The 18338-nt window shown below is 38.3% G+C and overlaps 1 protein-coding gene across 2 annotated transcripts in view; it reads left to right on the forward strand.

Moving 5' to 3' along the window:
- Positions 1 to 18338, forward strand: part of CDKL5 (cyclin dependent kinase like 5) — a 127484-nt gene that overhangs the window by 38652 nt on the left and 70494 nt on the right. For both annotated transcript variants that reach the window (XM_066545402.1, XM_066545403.1), the window contains exons 2-3: positions 9880 to 10110; positions 10648 to 10682. In XM_066545402.1, coding sequence (XP_066401499.1) covers positions 10047 to 10110; positions 10648 to 10682 — 99 coding nt within the window. In that variant the 5' untranslated portion in view covers positions 9880 to 10046. The remainder of the gene's footprint in view (positions 1 to 9879; positions 10111 to 10647; positions 10683 to 18338) is intronic.

An 18338-nucleotide genomic window follows, 5' to 3' on the forward strand; every position in this document is an offset into this window, starting at 1 on the left:
AAGTTTTTTCCTGAGTTTTCTGGTAAGACTTACCTTAAGACTTATATTTTACCACAGCATGCTGTTCATGCAAAGAGCTGTTACCATAGCATGGTTTCAAACAATATCTTAGTTATTTTATAACACCACCAGAGGCCTTCAACATCACAAAAAGTTTCCTCATCAAGGAGCTTAACATGTAATTAAAGACAACACCTAAGAATGCAGCTAACAGTTGAAATAAAGAGGAGAGGAAAAGACATCATCATGAGTATGTCTTTACAACTAGGAATCTGTGGGGGGTTGACCTTGGCCATCCACTGTCACCAAAGTCGCTCTGTCTGCTCAGCTCCTCAGAGCATCACGAAGGGCTTGGGTTGGAAGGGACCTCAGTGCCCATCTTGTTCCAACCCCCTCTCCCCAGGGTCTTTTCCATGCTGAACAGCCCCAGCTCTCTCAGCTTGTCTGTAGGAAACATCCTCCAGCTCTCTGACCATCTTTGTGTGTGGTCTCCTCTGTACCTGCTCTGGTATGTTCACGTTTCTCTTGTGCTGAGGACCCCACAGCTGGACACAGCTGCACAGCTGGGGTCTCACGAGGGCAGAGTCCCCTCCTTGACCTGCTGGCTGGGCTGCTTTTGCTGCAGCCCAGTGTGCCTGAGTGCACACTTGTTGGCTCATATGTAGCTCTTCATCCATCCGAGGAACTCCCATGTCCTTCTCTGCAGGGCTGCTCTCAATGGCTTCTTCTCACAGCCCTGACCCTTTGCCGCACCTTGTCCTTGGACTTGTAGAACTTCATGAGCTTCTCATGGGCCCACTCCTCAAGTTTTTCCAGGTCCCTCTGGATGTCATCTTGTCCTTCTGTTGTGTCAGCTGTACCACTCAGCTTCTGTAATCTGTAAGCTTGCTGAGGTGCACTCAATCTCACTGTCCATGTCAGTAATAAAGGCACTAAAGTGCACTGGACTCAGCACAGAGCCCTGAGGAACACCACTCATCCCCAACTTCCAACTGGAACATGGAGCCATTGACCACAACTCTCTGGCTGCCTCCCGCCAGCCAATTCCCTACTCGTATTCTTGGCTGGACAGGGGAGAGATAGTATAATTAATATTTATTTTTCTACTGCCTTTGGATGAGATCAGCACATTAAATTTGTGCTTTTGTTTCTTGCTTTTTTTTTCCCTCTACTGGAAAATTGCTTGCACATACTGCAAATTCCAAAAATGCATCTTCCAAAAATGTTTGCAGTAATTTAGCAAACTGAAGTTCCCCTACCTGAAGGTGTTGTAGGTGGCTCAGCATGAGGACATCTGTCCTGACAGCACAAGTCAACGCTCTGTTGCTGTTGCTGCACTTTCTCTGCAGTGGATTTGCATTGAACACAAACTTTATTTCAGAGTTTTCAGTTTAATGTTCAGAGTCCTCCCTCAAATTGCCTTTGGTCCATGATACATTGCTGCTGCTGTTTCTGTAGTGAGACATTCCAGAACACTAAGCTTTTATCCTCTGCTTCAAGGAAGCCTATGTTACTAGGTTGTGATATTAATAACAGTTAACAATTGACAAATAATGTTAATTTAGGAGAAATGTCAGTTGTTGAGTTTTTTTTCTTCTTTATTTGGAATGTGATTCTTTTTTATTGAACTTCATCTTATTGTGATGGTCATAAGCTCTTAATGCAGTCTGAGACACTTTGGAGATTAGTCTTCTTGACTTGGGTTTTAGTTAATTGATTTATTCACCTGTGTAAGTTTAATGTTTTTTTTTTTCCAACTAGAAAGCGTAGCAAAACTCACCTTGAATTTAAACATGGTTAGTGTTCAGTTACTCTGATAATAGACATCTTAAAAAAGCCCCAGCTATGAAGTGTAAAATAAACACATTTAGTACACTTTTGCACTTTTAGTACTAATCATACTCTGTTCAATTCCTGGCTGGTAAAACTGGAGCAAATAGCTTGTAATAGAGTTTCATACAGTGAAATAGTAGCAATATCTTCAAATTCAGATGAAAATTAATACGGAGAGATGTTTCTATAGGTTTTAATTTCTTTGGGTTTTTTTTTAACCAATCTGCTTTGAGATTGATGGAATTAGAGAAGAATTGATGGAATTAAAAAGTAAGTCAAACCTGAACAAAATTATTACAAAATCCTCCAGCACTCCCCCACAAAACCCCAATGTACACCATTTATCCACCACATATTTTAATCACTTGTAATGACTTTAGTGACAGACGACCCTATGATAAATCTTTCAGTTGTTTCTTTCAATGTGCTCCTGCACATATGCCTGCATACTAATATGAATTTATTCTTGAAATGACCTGTCTTAGGACCATTAATTGTTGAGTGGCTTCTTTTTGTCTGTTTTTAAAACTTTTAATGGCATTCTTTTCAGGGTTAGCATTGTATAAGGTGGATCATTATTATTTAAATAAAATGTTCTAATTATTTGCTTGGAAAATGCGTGAAGAAGCAATGATAAATAATTTTTTAGTGTAGAATGTAGTGCTGTTCATTTGTATGTATTGTATTTTATTAGTAATTTAGTACTAGGTTTTGGGGGGCTCCCACCTCATACTTTTGTTTGTTCTATGTATTTGGCATGCCCTTTTCAAAGAAAAAGGGGTTTCTTGGGTTGTTTTCTTTTTTCTATTTGATAGTGAAGCAGTCATCTGTATTTAATTATATGCTTGAAGATTACAAGAAGAGTAGTCATTGCAGTTGTTCTGATCTGCATTAGAATGCCCACAGAATTTAGTTCTGGCATTTGTTTGCTATTTATAAATACTTTTTATTCACCTTTACTTTTCTGTACTCTTATGAGAAAGATCCATCTCAGCCAAATACAGTGCAGAGAGGAACATCTGACTTTTAGAATGTGAATGGGAGTTATTTTTAGAACAATGAAGACAAAACTGGGTTGGAAGGAGGGGGAAAACTTTGTCAGATTAGCAGAATTTCAGTCTCACAAAATCACCAGCATGCTTTGTGTGTGCACGTATGAAAGATTCAGTGGCTGATCCAGTGAAGAATTCATCAGAGGACTTTTCCTGAAGTGGCCAGCACTTGTGCATGTGTTGTTTTGTCTGCAGCCAGCCTGGCAGTGCAGCAGTGCAGGGCTGGTCGGGGCTGCTGCCCTTGTGCAGAGGAAGCTGGCAGTGCCAGAGGATGCCAGGGACCCGGAGCGTGATGGGCACACTTGGCAGCTCCATTCTTCCACAGCTGCCCTGCTGAGCTCAGACTTTAGAGCAGACCTCCAGCTGGCTGGCTGCTTCTAACACGTCCCCTTCAAGAGAATATATTGTACTTCTCTTGGACAGGAACACCCTCTGCCCTCGTGCCTTTTTTTTTCCTTCTTATTCCTAAGAATGTATCTTTAAACGTTGGAATTAGCTGCAAAGTGAGTCCTGATGTGTAATAGCAGCTTTTTTTTGGTGCTTCTAAAGATGAAAAAGTCTGTAATATTATTTTGTAATAGTATATTGAGGATTTAAAGTCCATGGCAGATTGTCAAAAATAATATGGGACTAAATCATAGGCAACGTGACAAATTAATATAGGATATATTATTGGAGACTGTTGTTCTGAAAAGAAAGAAGGAAATATTAAAATCAAGAACTAACTTCCAAGGAGACCACTACAAATATTGTGTCAGATAAAAAAATATTAGCTTCTTCCCACAGCAAGCTATTCTGTTATAAAATAAAACCTTCTATTATGTAAAAGAAATAAAATAATTCCTTCTCTTTGCCTAAGAATATATCACTAAGCCAAAGTGTGCTTTTACTTCAACTACAAATGTGTTGGGCACCTGTTTTGGATAGAAATGAAAGTGTAAAGGGTCAGGCACCTTAAGCCAGAAGAAGCTGCAAAGGCTTTGGGTTTCACAGGTTGCTGTTGGGAGTTTTATCCTCTGCACACTGATGATTTTCCTTCAGAGCTGCCACAGGTACAGTGAGGCCCACCCAGCATACGCCAAGACCGGCATCAAGTGCGTAAGAAGCTGTCACACCCACAATAGACTTTCTTGTTAAGGTTCTTGCTGGAGAGCAAGACTAAAATGGAAGCAAAATTGTCTTTCCTGTCCTCCTGTTATGACTCATGGGAGCTGCTTTTGTGCTCAGTGCTTTCATAATCAGTCTGCTTATTTGTCAGTATGGTCTTAGAAGCATCCTGCTCAGCACCCACTCTTTTTGAGTTGGCCACAGCTGTTAGGGAAGATCGTGAATCCTGTGTTTTAACTCGGAGAAGTGAATTTAGTTCATGTATCCAGGATGAGCTGAATTTATTTTTGAATCTGTACTTGGATACAAAAAAAGAGCACTCATAGAACAAGACAAAGCAAACCAAATCATTATTTCTTCCCTGCCCTTCAAGCTCAGGTTTCCATTAGGAATTTAACCAAACAGGTGTCTTGAATAGTTGGGAACTGTTTCACCCATTTTCTAGTTGTTTGCTTGCTGCAGGATGGGAACTTTATTCAGGTTCTTCCCCCATGCACTCCTGGCCCTGTGGCCATGGAGATCTGTTGCCTTTAGGCCATTCAAATGATGATGCCTTCCATTGATGTATAATCATTCAGATGCATTTGCAGGTTTTGTTGTATCAACAGCTATTAAAAAACCCAAAACCAAAAAACCCCAAGCAAATTCTCCAAAAACCAGCAATGGTGAAGTCAGGGTCCAATGCTGATATTAGCAATGTCAAGAAAAGCTTTCTGGAACTGAATTTTAAAAATCTGTGAGCCTGTGCAAGGAACCTTGGTGTTTTGCTTTTACATAATTTGTTCAACTTTGACAGCTTTCTAAACTTTGTATTTATTTTCACCAGCTGTTCTTTTCATTCCTAATTTTTTCTTATGAGCAGAGGAGGATAGATTAAAGTTTTGAGTATGAAAAATGGCTTGCTATAATTAAGTTCTTGTTGATTTTTATCTCTTCAGCTTTATCTTTTTTTCACCTTCCTTGTTGTGGATTTCTTCATATTGTGAAATCTTGATGGCTCTTTCTCCAGAATCTTATCTCATTTAGAAGGTCTACTGTCCCTCCATAAAATGGAAAAATAAAGTGGTACCTGTTTTTCCAAATTATGGAGTGAGATTGGTACAATGTCACTAGGAGTATGATTGGATTATTTTTCCCTGCATTCCTTAAGTCAGAATGTTACTGCTGGCTTCCTCCTTGCAGCTTTTCATACACTGATTTTTTTCTTCCTGATCAGTAATTCCTTATAATAAACGTGACACATTCCTCTGGATCAGTAAATCCAGAAAAAAAAAAAACAAAACCACACCTATTTTCTTTACCCTGTCACTTGTATTTACTGCTATAACAATGAGTTGGGTCCCTGTAAATCTAACTGGGGTTTTCCTGGAAAACCTCAATGAATAGAGCTACATGTATATTGGGGAGGAAGAGTAAAGGTGCTGAATGATGCATCATTGCTGACAGAAGTGGTTAATGCTTCTTTCATCCACCTACCTTGTTTGACAGAAGACATGCCAGGGTGTGGATTAATGCATAACCATCAAAGATGGTATGGTATAAGTTCTTTACATTTGTGTAGGGACCTGCTGTTTTGTTAATGCACAGAGGAAAATGTAAATCAGCCTCTAGAAATTCCTAGTTGTGGCCTCGTGGTGGGTAAACATAATAAATAAAACAGATGAAGTTTACTTCTTGTTTTAGAAGAGCAAGAGGGGTGTATTATCTGCTGGCAAGAAGCTTGTTTAAAAGCTCATGGATGACTTGGAAGTCAGTTAGAAGTTTGTAACTAAGTTCAGCCAGATGCAGATTGCATTCTTTCTGTCATGATAAATGGAATTCATACGTGATTTTCAAGATCTAGATATATAAATTAACCTGTATTTCTAGAACAGTTTTATTTCTCTACATTTTGTGAAGCCAAACATCTACCTCACATGTTTCATTATTCTCACTAAGTGTATCTACTAAAATCTAACTGTGTAAAAAGTGCTTCTCTCTTCACACAGATACTGATGATTATGAAATAAAGAATAGCATTTCTAACCATTGAGGCTTTGGGTTGAGTGGTTAAGTCTGATGCTTTTGGGTGATGCATTAGAATTCTTAATGGTCCTGAAGGGAAAAGGAGTTATGAAAAAGCAGGGGTTTTCCCCACTGCTTTAATTTCAATTCAAATGTTCAGGTACCATAATGCTGAGGTATTCTATATGCTCATTTTGAAAATGTTTGTATGTTTTCTGTGATTTATGTATAAGCCTTACATGCTATTGCAGAACAGCTACTTTTGTATTAAAGTCTCACACTATTACACTTCTGGATTAAATAAAACTAATTTTTTGATGTTCATCTCATGATGTTTCATTTTGCTGAGTTACTCTGTTTTTTGTAGAATATGATGGCAATGTTGAGAGCATCTCAGATCTGTTGGTTTAATTAATAAATTGTTGATGTGCTGTGAATCTGGCTGCCTTAGAAAGGGATATTAGGAGAATGACTCTCTACTGAGAGACTTTGAGAGGTAAATGAGGGCCTTATTTCCACTTCTGCAGCAGTTACTCTAGACAGCAAGCAACTTAGGAAAACAGACCAGTGGCACTCAGTGCAAAGAATGAAATTGTGGCCCCTATTAGGTTTTCCTTGCTATTTCCAGTGTTCAAGTTGAAAGAATCCGGCCTGTCCTCACTACGTTACAGAATAAAGTAGTTCTTGCTATGGAAAACTTTCTTGAAATTACTTTTTTGTTTAAGTTTCTCTTTTGCTTAAGCTTTTGTTTAAAGCTTAAGTTACACACTTTTAGGTGTTTTTCCTTGTTTTTGTTACTACAGTTACTGACTCTGACATTCGTTAAGACTCTGTGTCATTCATGGAGTTTTGAGTTCATGTTACCAGATTCCCTGCAAGAATCAGTGATTCTCAAAACAATCTTAACAAGGCCAGTGCCTTTTGAAAAACAAAAGAATCCTAAATAGTGGGTACTGCCACTGAAAAAATATTTTAGCAGCTTGATTTTAATCTTTCAGCAGCTTTTGAAGACAAAGATCTCAAATAAGCATATAAATTTTGTCTAGAGATTAAATGGGTCTAACTAGTCTGACTTCACTAATGTTTGAATTATAGCCCAGTTTGAGGCAAAAGAGTTGGGGCAAAAAGTGTTTGGGTATGAATCCATACTACTGCTGTGTGCCACTAGCCATCTTACACTAGCTTTCCTTTTAATTTCAAAATTAAGTTCTCATATAGTGTCCTCAGCAGAATTGGGCACAAAGCTGCCTGGAGCCAGTGTAAAAGAGGGACTCACTCGGGTGCAGTTTGCTTTTGGGAGCCCCCCTGTGTGCATCTGTGTTCCCTGTGGTGTCAGTCACTCATGATGCACTTTGGGGAGAATCAGGGGAGCTGCTTTGTGTGTTTCTTTGGGCCAGCTGAAGTGTGTCACTAATGGTGAGTGAAGATCACTAAGTGGGTTGGCAGGGTCTTAACTTTAAGGAGTTGCAAATGTTACTCTAGGTGCCATGAATTCAGGGGTAGCAGGGGATCAGCTTTCTGTGGCTCTTCTAATGCAGTGAAAAGGGAAGATGTGATCAGTGGGGAGAAGATATACAGCATTGAATTTCATAGAATCATAGAATTTGGAGAGTTAGAAGGGACCTTAAATATCATCTTCTCCCAACCCTGCCATGTGCAGGAACACCTCCCACTATTCAGGATGCTCAAGGCCTCACCCAGCCTGGCCTTTAACACTGCTGGGGTTGGGGATCCACGACCTCCCTAGCTGGGGGATTTGAGAAAGGAAGATTAGCTGCTTGCAAGTCTAACCTTTGTTCCCAATAAAAAACTAGAATTCATACTGAATAAACGTGCAGAACTGAAAATAAAAATAGTGGCTCACAAGCTGCAGGCCTGTATAGATTTAAATAGTTTATGAGAAATTTAGAAATTATGAATGAGGGACAAAGGAAACTGCATCTTAATTTCTTCTTGAGCTTTTGGTACATTATCTCATAAGTTTCTTTACTGTTTCACCATATATCTAGAAGTATTGTGCACACTGTTAGGCAGAATGAGAGTGTACTGTGATAACATTAGCTGATAAGTAATCAATTTATCACAAACTAATTTCTGGTAGGACTTGTCAGTGAATAATGTTGGGAACTGAGGTAAAAGATTTGGTGATGTTACTGAATAGTGCTGATAGAAAACAATATATATTTTCTGACTTTTCCTTTCTCTCTGGCAAGTAGTTTTGCTGTTCTGAGTTTGGCTGACCAGTTTTGTTGTGTCTCACTTGTGTTAGAGTGGCATCAATAGTTGTTTCAAGGTGTCCGTGGCAGTATTTCTGTCACTCAGCTGCAGCATGGGGACAGCCAGCTGCACCCTGTGCCTGGCACCAGCCTGTCTCAGCAAAAAGCTGAAGCAGCTCAGTGTGGGCTCTGTTCTCTTGTTGATGGGTACAGCTGAGCAGATGCTCCTGTTTTTCCAGGACCTCATTTTTTTTAAGTTCGTTAGTGTAACCAGAAAGTCTGGACAAACAGCAAAAAGGCTTTTGTGAGGAGATGCCAAATGAAATAGGAGGAGAACATATGGAAGGGAAAGGAAGGAGTATTTTGTACAATTCACCAGTGAAGAAAAAAATTATTAATTAAACCAGTAATTAATTAATAAAGGACTGGACAGCTTTTTCTAAAAAACAAAAGCAAACCAGAAAACCCTAACTATCCCTTTAATTTGGAACTCACTGCTTTATTTTCAAATCACTGTGGTTGATCAACTCTGGAGTTCTTTCTAAACTAACAACCCCTCCCCACATGATCTGCCTGTGTCTTGCTGAAGCAAATGTCATTGTGATTCCTCTCCACCCTTGGGCTGTCCTTTTGTTGTGTATGACCATGTCGAAACTGGGCTTTTGGCCAGCCCCCCTGGCTTACAGTGACATCCCATTTGTGTGAGCTGAACCCAGAATTATTGGGTCACACTCAGCCATTACACATAACTTAATTAAATGTATTCACTTCCATCCTGTTCTTCATGAGTAGTTCTGTCCTTGAGTCACTGAATTGTGAAGATGGTATATTTCCAATTCGTGGTGAAAGCAATTGAGGGTTTTTCTTTCCCCGTTTTTGAATGTTGGATATATACCGTTAAAATTAAGGGAGCAAATGCAGTGTGAATTAGTAAAATCAAACTTCTGATAGGATAGCAGAGAAGTGGTAAGCTGAAAACAGCCAAAAAACTTTGTTCTTTACCCTATCTATAGTTGCTTAATTTGAAAAATTGCTTCAGTGTTTGGGAAACATGGAAAAAAACCCTTTGAAGACATTATCTTTCCTGAATTATTCCTTAAATAAGCTGATAATGGAAATAATTTTAAAATCTCATTCCTAGTCAGTCTAGCAAATTAATTTACTTTCATTTTTTTCTTAATAATCACAGAAAATAGTAGTAGAAAGCTATTTTCTCCTGTAGAGTGTTCTTTCTGCCATTTCCTTTTTATCATTACAGTGGACAAATGAGAAAATAACTAAACAAAATTTGTTTCTGTACCTAGCTATCAACATACACCAAGCAGACCATAAATAATTACAAGCTTATTTTTGCTTACTGAGGTAGCTCCTGACAACACTTTTGTTTGCCTCGGTTCTGTAGAAAATTACTTTATGCCAGTTAGTTATTATTGTAATAGACATCCTGTGTATGGGATTACAAGGCCAGCTGCTGTGTCAGATGCATGGTGTCAATGGATTCTGTCCATTATAGCTGCTGCTAAGCTCTCCTGATCATCAAATGTAGAAGTAAATTAATTCTCTGTTAAAATTGTTAGACTATATTGGTGTAATGTCTGTGTACCATTGCTTTCTCTTACTGAAATAAATCAATGTACTAATTATGTTATTTTCTGTTCTTTCCCCAGGAAGCTATTGATTGCCTAGAAATTAAAAGGGGGTGTGAGAAGTCTGATTGATCAAGGTGGAAGTTTTTTTTCCCAAGAGCCTTTTCACAACTGCCTTTTGCAAAATCTTCAGAGGGTCCCATTTGTGCCATGTTTTGTGGCTCTCACCGTAAGAGGAATTTGTCTTGATGAAGATTCCTAACATTGGTAATGTGATGAATAAATTTGAGATCCTTGGGGTTGTAGGTGAAGGTAAGTAGTATCTTAATAGAAGGTTAATTAGAATTTTGTAGATTTGACTTAGATGATAATAAGTTACCAACTGCAAGATTTTTCTTGTATGTGTTAATTTAGGTTTATTACATAGCTTCCACTAATTTCCTTGTCAGATGGATGAAGGAGTTTGGAAGCTGAAAGAAAGGGAAGAGAAACAGAACAGTTTTGTGGGGGCTTGGGTTTTTTTGTGGTTTTATTTTTTTTTTCCTTTTAAAAGTTTAATGTATTGATTTGTCATTAGTGGTACTAGAGAGATGCAAGTTATCAAACATACCTACAAGCATATTTTTTAAAAAATAATTTCAGTGTTTTAAAATCCATTTACTTTTGAGCAATTTTTATGGAATTGTTTCAGTGTACAGAGATTTAGTACCTATGTATGTAAGTTCTGAATAATAATACTGGGAACAATGTTACTTCTGTAGTTAGGGGGTTGCTGAACACTGTTTTATCTTGCCACTTTAAATTTTTTTCTGCTTTGAGATGACTTATCTCTCATCTTCTCTGTTTCAGGAGCCTATGGCGTTGTACTTAAATGCAGACACAAGGTAAGTGAATTACTTTCAGGTCAGAGGGAAATGTTGGTGTTTGAGTGAAGCAGTGCCTTTTGATGAGAGCTAACATGTTAATATGTATGAGACATGGCATCTGGGGTGGACTTTCCCATGCAGAAAGTTACTTAAAGCAATATTAATTGCAAGTTTCAGGGGAAATGGCTATATCTAGTACCAGATCTCAGTTTTTTGTGTTTAATATTTCTCTGAAATATTACTAATATTTAATTAATTTCAACTTAGAGAGTTTTAAAGAAAATATATCAAAATATTTTGGAGCACAGTTTATGCTCAAGCAGTCTTAATTAGAATGCCAAACTATTTGCCAGATACTGCTGTAGAAGCACTTGGCTGTCTTGGAAGGGGCAGGGGAGACAAAGGGGACTCCATGATTGATTTTGACATCTGTAGGATAATCAAATAGCAGTGAAAAAGCAGTGACTTTTTTGGTTGTTGATTTTAATTTGGAAAAGGCAGAAGTTAAGAAGGAAAGAAAAACCACTGTTTGATACAAAAATGAAGTCTGGCAACCTGTCTACACTGTTTTAACTAGTGTGTAAGTTGGATGCATCTGAACTTGCTGCTCATCAACACAGAGCTGACACAAACTACTTTGCTGTCTTTGAAGCTGCAGTGTTTAAAGCTGCATTTAACAAAATAACTTCTCTGAAGCAAAACATTTCAGAATCACAGAATCATAGTGATCCAGGAATATATACAAGTCTTTTTATGTAGTTCATACCTTTTTTCCAGAAAAAGTTCGGACTGTGCAGAGGGTTTATGTTCCTATGGTGGCTTTTAGGGTGTACACAGAAGGGCTTTTGCACACAGTGTATGGTTCTATCTGGTGTGTCTTACATTGTTGTACTAACTAAAAAATGGGAAAAAAAAATGGAACTTAAGATACTCTCCAGCTGAAGCTTTGTTGGGCTTGGGGATGTATAACAGTCAAAATAGTGACTTAGGTAAGTTGGAACTTTTTAGATATTTATGGTATGAAAATTCAGGGTGAGTAGTTTGAGAACACCGGGGTAGTGATGATGGAGTTTTTACGAGGCATCTCTGTTCTTTGTGGAAAGTAACCTCACCCAGACTCAATAAGTTTCTCAGATTTCCTGCATTGCTGAGTGAAATTTAAGCTGTGCATGTCTATTCACGCTCATGCAGAAGAGTTCAGTACTCCAGAAGTATGGTGTATTGGCAGGGTAAGCTGTTGTCCAGGTTCCTATGAGAATACCTTACAGCACACCAGATATCTAGAAAGGAAAGTCTTTCCTTTAGCACAGGGAAATGTTCCAACAGCCTGTGTAAGACTGCTGCCTTCCTTGTGAGCATCTAATTTTCTAGTAGTCACACCATTTTGTTCTACAGCTTTGTCTTGATGGAAACAGCTGTGCTAAACGTTTAAAACAAAGTGGTATTGCTTTAAGCTTCTAGCAGGTGGTTTACTATGACCTAGGGTTTCCAGTTTTTGGAGACCTAAAGAAAAAGGTGAGGCATGTTGCTGTTTTCATCTAACTGATGTATGATTCTCACTTAAAACGAGCTGCACCGAGCTTCTGAGAGCACATGAGTTTAGAAGCTGTCTGTTTTACCAAAAAAAGAGTAACTGTCTAAAAGTTAAATGTTGGCCATTCCTACTTGGATGGGAATACAAAGGTGAAATACACTTTCATACAGTCTTAACAGACTTACCTGGAAATGCAAGGATGTATGGTTTGGGGGTTTTTATTGTGTTTTTGGGGGTTTTGGTGTTTTGGGGTTTTGTTTTGTTTTGTTTTGTTTTGTTTGTTTTTGGTGGGTTTTTTGTTTGTTTTGCTTTGTTTGTTTTTTGTTGTTGTTGTTGCTTTTTGGTTTTTTTTTAAATTTTTTTACTGTGTGGCTGCTGGTGGACATACTTTTGAATATAGAAGTATTTATAGTAATGTTTATAAATAGTGGTAATTTGCCAGGATCAAATTCCCAGCTATTTTATATCTCCAGTGTATTGTTGAGAGGATAAATTTTCTGTGAAGTGAGGAGCCAGCCCTTAATTGCAGCAATTTTCCAACATATAATCCACTAGTGCTTCACTAAATATATAGCTTTTTACCTCAGTGCATTTCAGTGGCATATGTATATAGATTTAAGTAGGAGAGAATGGCATCAGGAACAAATACCTTGTCATTATTAGATGTGTTTTTCCTTTGGTAAAAGAACATTACCAGAAAAGCTAAACTAGGTCCTCTAGAATGACTGTATTTACATTATTATACAGACTGTTTTTATCCCAAATCCTTCATTGCTAATTGTGGTTTGTGCATAAAGATTACTTGTTTATCTGAGGGGTTTTTTCTGATGCTAAGCTAATGCAAGTAATGTTGAAAAAAAGCAGAGATGATGCTCTGAAAAGCTTTTTCCTATTTTTTTTCATTTAGTCAGTGGATGTTTCCCGAGGAAATACACTGAAGTGCCTTGTGTTTAAAAATACTGGAAATACATTTGATAGTTACAAACTGTTTTAAAAAGCTGTCTTGGCTTGTTTGTATTTGGCTGTTTTCTGGAAAGAGAAGCCACTTGAATACTTCAGTAGTGTCAGAGATCATGGCTGAGGAAAAGAGTCTTTGCTAATGTTTGAGATTTGTCAAATGCTTGCCCTTTAAATAAAACTAATATCCCTTTTACTTTACCAAGTGGTCTTCCTGCTTCATGCAGAGTTGTTGGGCAGTAATATGATAGGAAGGTGCTGTGGTACAGCCATAGGTCTCCAAAGATGGGCACATGGAGAAAGAAGCCTAGAGAAAAAATTAAGCCAAAAGCCAGTGTGAAAAGGAAATGTTGCACTGTGAGATAATAAATTGTGTTTATAGGAGGAACGCTGGCAATTGCAGCTGCAAGTAGAGTTTATAGAAATGAGGTAAATCCTTAGATGCCTGAGGGAAGTGGAGAAGATGATGATGATGCTGGAACAGGGGTTGTTTCTCAGGATGAGGCAGAGCTCACCACAAGCCAGGCTGGAGAGGAAGGCAGGTTCATCTAAGCAGGCAGTCAGACCATGAGAGGCACTTGGACAAGGCTCTCAGGCAAATGCTCTGATTCTTGGGGTGTCATGTGCAAGGCCAGGAGCTGGACTTTGGTGATTCTTGTGAGTCCCTTCCAACTCAGGACATTCTATGATTCTATGCCTATACACATATATTTGTATGTATAAATTGATGGTGGTTTTTTAGGTTAGCCAGGTGTGCAGGAAGGTGTGTGGTGATGCAGTTTCTCTAAAAGCATAGTTGAAATGGATGAAATCTCCTTGACTTCTTCTTCTCTTGCAGTGTGCTGTGTGTTACCAAAGGTCTGGAGCCTGAGGGTATACAGTTTAATGATTTGGAAGTTTGGTGCCAGTTGTTCTTATAAGTCCAACATCTCCTGCCTAATGAGATGGGTTTTTTGTCTTTTATTTTAGGAATGTGTCTGGTTTTGGTGGTTCTTAATAGCATGAGGCATTTTTAGACCTTTTTCTTTGAGATAAACACCACTCAGTTCCCATATTAAAAAGAAACAAAAAGAAATGTTAGTTAGAATTATTTGGCACTTCAGTGCATTGAAGAATAATGAAGAATAACCTCTGGAATAGGTTTAATACTTTGAGACAATGTCTTCTTAGCCTAATATTTAATTTTGCCTTGTTTGAGCCTTCTGTAATACTCTTGCATTGTGTTCTGGTAAGTTGTTTGTCTGCCTCAGAATACATTAAAGAAATATTTGCTGATCCCTTGAAGAAAGGTACATTTTACTCATTAGAAAATAAAGTGAATATGCATATGTAGCAGAATCATTACATTTCTTTTGAGTATCTCAGCCTCTTTCATGTATTTTATTACTAGAATCCCTATGGACCAGCAGGGTCATGGTTTTCTTAGTTTTCCCTTTGAAAACATTTTTTTTTAATGTTTCTACAGGTAATCCACTTCTTCACACTTCACACTATTTGTTTGTGTTTGAGCAGAGTCAGAATTCCCCTTTCACCAATGCTGGCCAACTTGAGAAAATTTTCCCATGGCCATCACTGTGCTTAGAGGAGGTAATTCTTGTAGAACAACCACCTCTCATAGGCTCCTTTGCTCTTCAGGGCTGTCTCCAAGCAGATCCTAGAACAAGGTGAAATCTGGTCATTTGAAAGTCCAGGGCTGTATTTCTATTGTCCTTCTCTCTTAATTATTTCAGAATCTTAAATTCCACTGTCGTTGGTGGAGATGCTGGTCTGCTGTAATACCCATAAGAAAGGAACACAGGCTCTGTAAATTGTAATTTAAAGTGTGTCAGTGAGTATTAACTTCACTATAATAAAGTAAAAATGGAACAGGTGATCTTACCTCCCTTCAGATTCTGGGAATCTTCAGTTGAGCAGCATCAAAATGGCCTCTGATCAGAGGGCAGCATTCTGTGAAGACCAGTCTGTAAGAAGAGTTTCTTCACTATTTTCATTATTCAAGCTATTGCAGAATTCTTTTAAAAGAAAACTCCTGAGCAATTCTATTGTCAAACAGAAAGATGTACTCAGGAGAACTTCTGGCTACATCCCTGGATAAAGGCAAGGCCACGCAGGGTATGTAGCTCAGATGGTGGGTGGGAGCTGCTTGCAGGCTCCTCTGGTACAGTGACCTGGCTGAGTTTGTCCTGCAGTCCAGGCAGCTGAGCCTGGGCCAGCTCAGATGAGCTCTGACGTGCACCACTAATTCCTCCTTGTACAGTGGTCTTTGTTCAGGGTGCACACACAGTGTGATAACCCTGAGGTTATCATCAGCCTTCATGTTCCTGTTGGTTCATTGATCAGTGTCAAGCAATTGCCTTCTCTGTTTTCCAAAAATCTGATTGTCTCCATCATGCTGTATTACCCTAGCAGCAAATGTTGGAATACTCTAAGTCCTCTGTGAAAACTGGACCTTATTGTAAGGCTTCCCTTAAAAAGGCTCTATCTATTTTGCTCTCTTCATAAGGTGCTTTGAAGCAGGTATTCCCCCTAATGTAACCTGTGTTGTTCTGTCTTCCAACCCTTGTGCAAGAACTTTTGACTTTTGTCTTAGCTATTTGAAAGCAAATGTACATGTATTCAAGTCCCCTTCTCATCTGCAAGGACATCCTTGCCTTTGTAGGATATTTAATAGAAGATGGGCTGTGTCTGTTGTGGCAGAGCTCTGGTCACAAATGCTATTCCACTACATTTTCTGTACCCCTAAAGAGTGGTGCCATCATGTAGGATGACAGGTAGTTCAGATAATGCATGTTTCTAGAAGTGTGCACTGATTCCTAGTTCCTCCTGGTCTTTCCTGGTGCCTGTACGTAAAATTTCTGAGTAATCTGGTCATGCTGCTCTAATAGAGCAAATGAGAACATTTGGGTTTTGTCTAATATTGTCATAAAAGCAGAGTTCTGAATTTTCCTGGTGGATGTTAGAATCCCTTTTCCAGCTCTTGTGTCTGCTGATGTTATTAATACCTTCACACTTCAAATCTGCTAACCATTTTTATGTTGTTGAGTTCCCCTTCAGTGTTAAAAGGTAAGTGTACTTGTTTGTCAAAGTTGTAGGTTTTTTCAGTGTGTTGTATTTTTTCATGTACTTTCTTTAGATTTGGGTCTCAAGGTTCCTCAGCTCCCCAGCATGTGTTAAGTCAAGTACTTGGACTGAAGAATACAGTCATTGCAGTTTAACTTTTATGGTATAATCTTTTATCTTTTGTACTGAAATGGGTACAGCTCTTTTTTATCTTACTTTGGATGTGACTGATTTGACAGTAGTTCCTGTTTGGTTGATTGAGAGATTAAATGATGAGTAAATGAAAAATCTGAGTTCTCAAAATGAGACCAGATTGCTGCCTGTGTTTTTCCCCTCATCCTCAAGTTTTATGCTTATTTTTTTGTATGTAATTAAAAGCAATATGCTAATTTTCTCAATTAATCAAATTTGGTTTGTCTTTGTGGCAAGATTTTTGGTTTTAATTGTTGCCAGGGTAAAATCTGTGTGCAGCATACTGTTTTCTTTCAGTAATGGCAGCTTACCTATGGAAGATTATTCCATTAATGTTTGGGCTAAAACATCATATCACTGGTGGTTTTTTGAGCCAAAACTTGTGTGAAACACATACAATGAATATGAGACTTTCTGGACCTTCTGGATAAATAGAGGTTGCCAGTAGTAAATGTTTGCAGTAGTCAGAGTTGAGATCTGTCCTCAGTATTATGTAAGGAAAACAGAGCTCTTGGGCAAGTGATAGTACTGAGAGTCATAGTAACTCTTTAATAACCACTTGCTTCAACACCACTATGTGACAGTGAGTTACCTTTTGAATTCCTTACAGAATTCTGGTGTGAAATGTTAGATATAGAGTATTTTTTGGTGGACTTCTAAACTCTACTTCTATGGCATTTCCTTGAGTGCAGCAGTGAGAGGCAAGCTTGATTAGTGCTGATTCACTTCAGCTATTGCTTCCTAAACATGTAGGAGACATACAATGAACATCTGTAACTGCTTCCTATGCAGGGAAGATGGGAATATGCTATTGGCAGTTTATATAGCTTTCATTTTTCATTGATGCATTGTGACATTTGTCTTTGCCTGAACCTCTTCCAAAGTCCTCTCAGTCCCCTGTGGCAGGGGGAAACAGACAATTAGATAGCATTGTATCAGTGTGGTTTTAAATATGATTGATGTCAATAAAGTGCTGATTTACATTCAAGGAAGTGGAAGATTCATGTGTGTACTGTTAGTGCTCCAAAGATCAGATAGTTATGCAGAATGGAACATAGAAACTGAACTTGTTGAGTTCCCACAGCTTGAGCAGACCACTACTAATTCAATCTCCCCTCTCACTCCCAAGGTGGGCTATAACATTCTCTTTATCACAATAGTGCTGCCTTTTATTTCTTTTCCTTAAAATCTTATTCCCAAGTCTCTCTCATTCTTCAATTATTTTTAAAGAGTTTTTTCGTAATACATTTCTTAATAAAAACCATTAAAGCACTAATTTTGAGGAAACTATGAGATTCTAAAATGACTAATCCACACTACTGAAAACAAAAATAGATCTTTGGTGTTGTGCTAATTTTCCCAAAGTCTCATTCCTGGGACTAAGTGAAGTAAGCATTTGGGTTCACACTTGCAAGGCTATGTAGGATGAGGGGATGAAGTAAGATAGTTCTAGATAATTTTTTCATTTATTTTATTGTTTTCTGTCTGTTGCTTCTGCTATATGTTGCTAAGATATGCTCTGTTTCAGAGTTTTATTTAATTTGATCGTATATAAACCCTTGCTATCTTTATCAGTCACATACAATGATTTCTTTAAGAGGGCCTGGCCAGGGTTCAACAAAGTGGGCCTGAATGCATTTTTAAGTGCATTAAATTATCAGAGGGAATGGTAAGGGAGGTTTAGGTTGGATATCAGAAAAAAGTTCTTCACCCAGAGGCTGGAACAGGCTCCCCAGGGAGGTGGTCACAGCATTAAACCTGACAGAGTTCCACAGGTATTTGGACAATACTCTCAGGAACATGGTGTGATTCCTGGGGTGTCCTGTGCATGGCCAGGAGTTGGACTCCAGGATCCTTGTAGGTCATTTCTAGCTAAGGATATTCAATGATTTTGTGAAATTTAATGTTTTTTATTAATAACATCAGTCACT

The sequence above is a fragment of the Molothrus aeneus genome, chromosome 2 (genome assembly GCF_037042795.1).
Source record: "Molothrus aeneus isolate 106 chromosome 2, BPBGC_Maene_1.0, whole genome shotgun sequence".
Lineage (NCBI taxonomy): Eukaryota > Metazoa > Chordata > Aves > Passeriformes > Icteridae > Molothrus > Molothrus aeneus.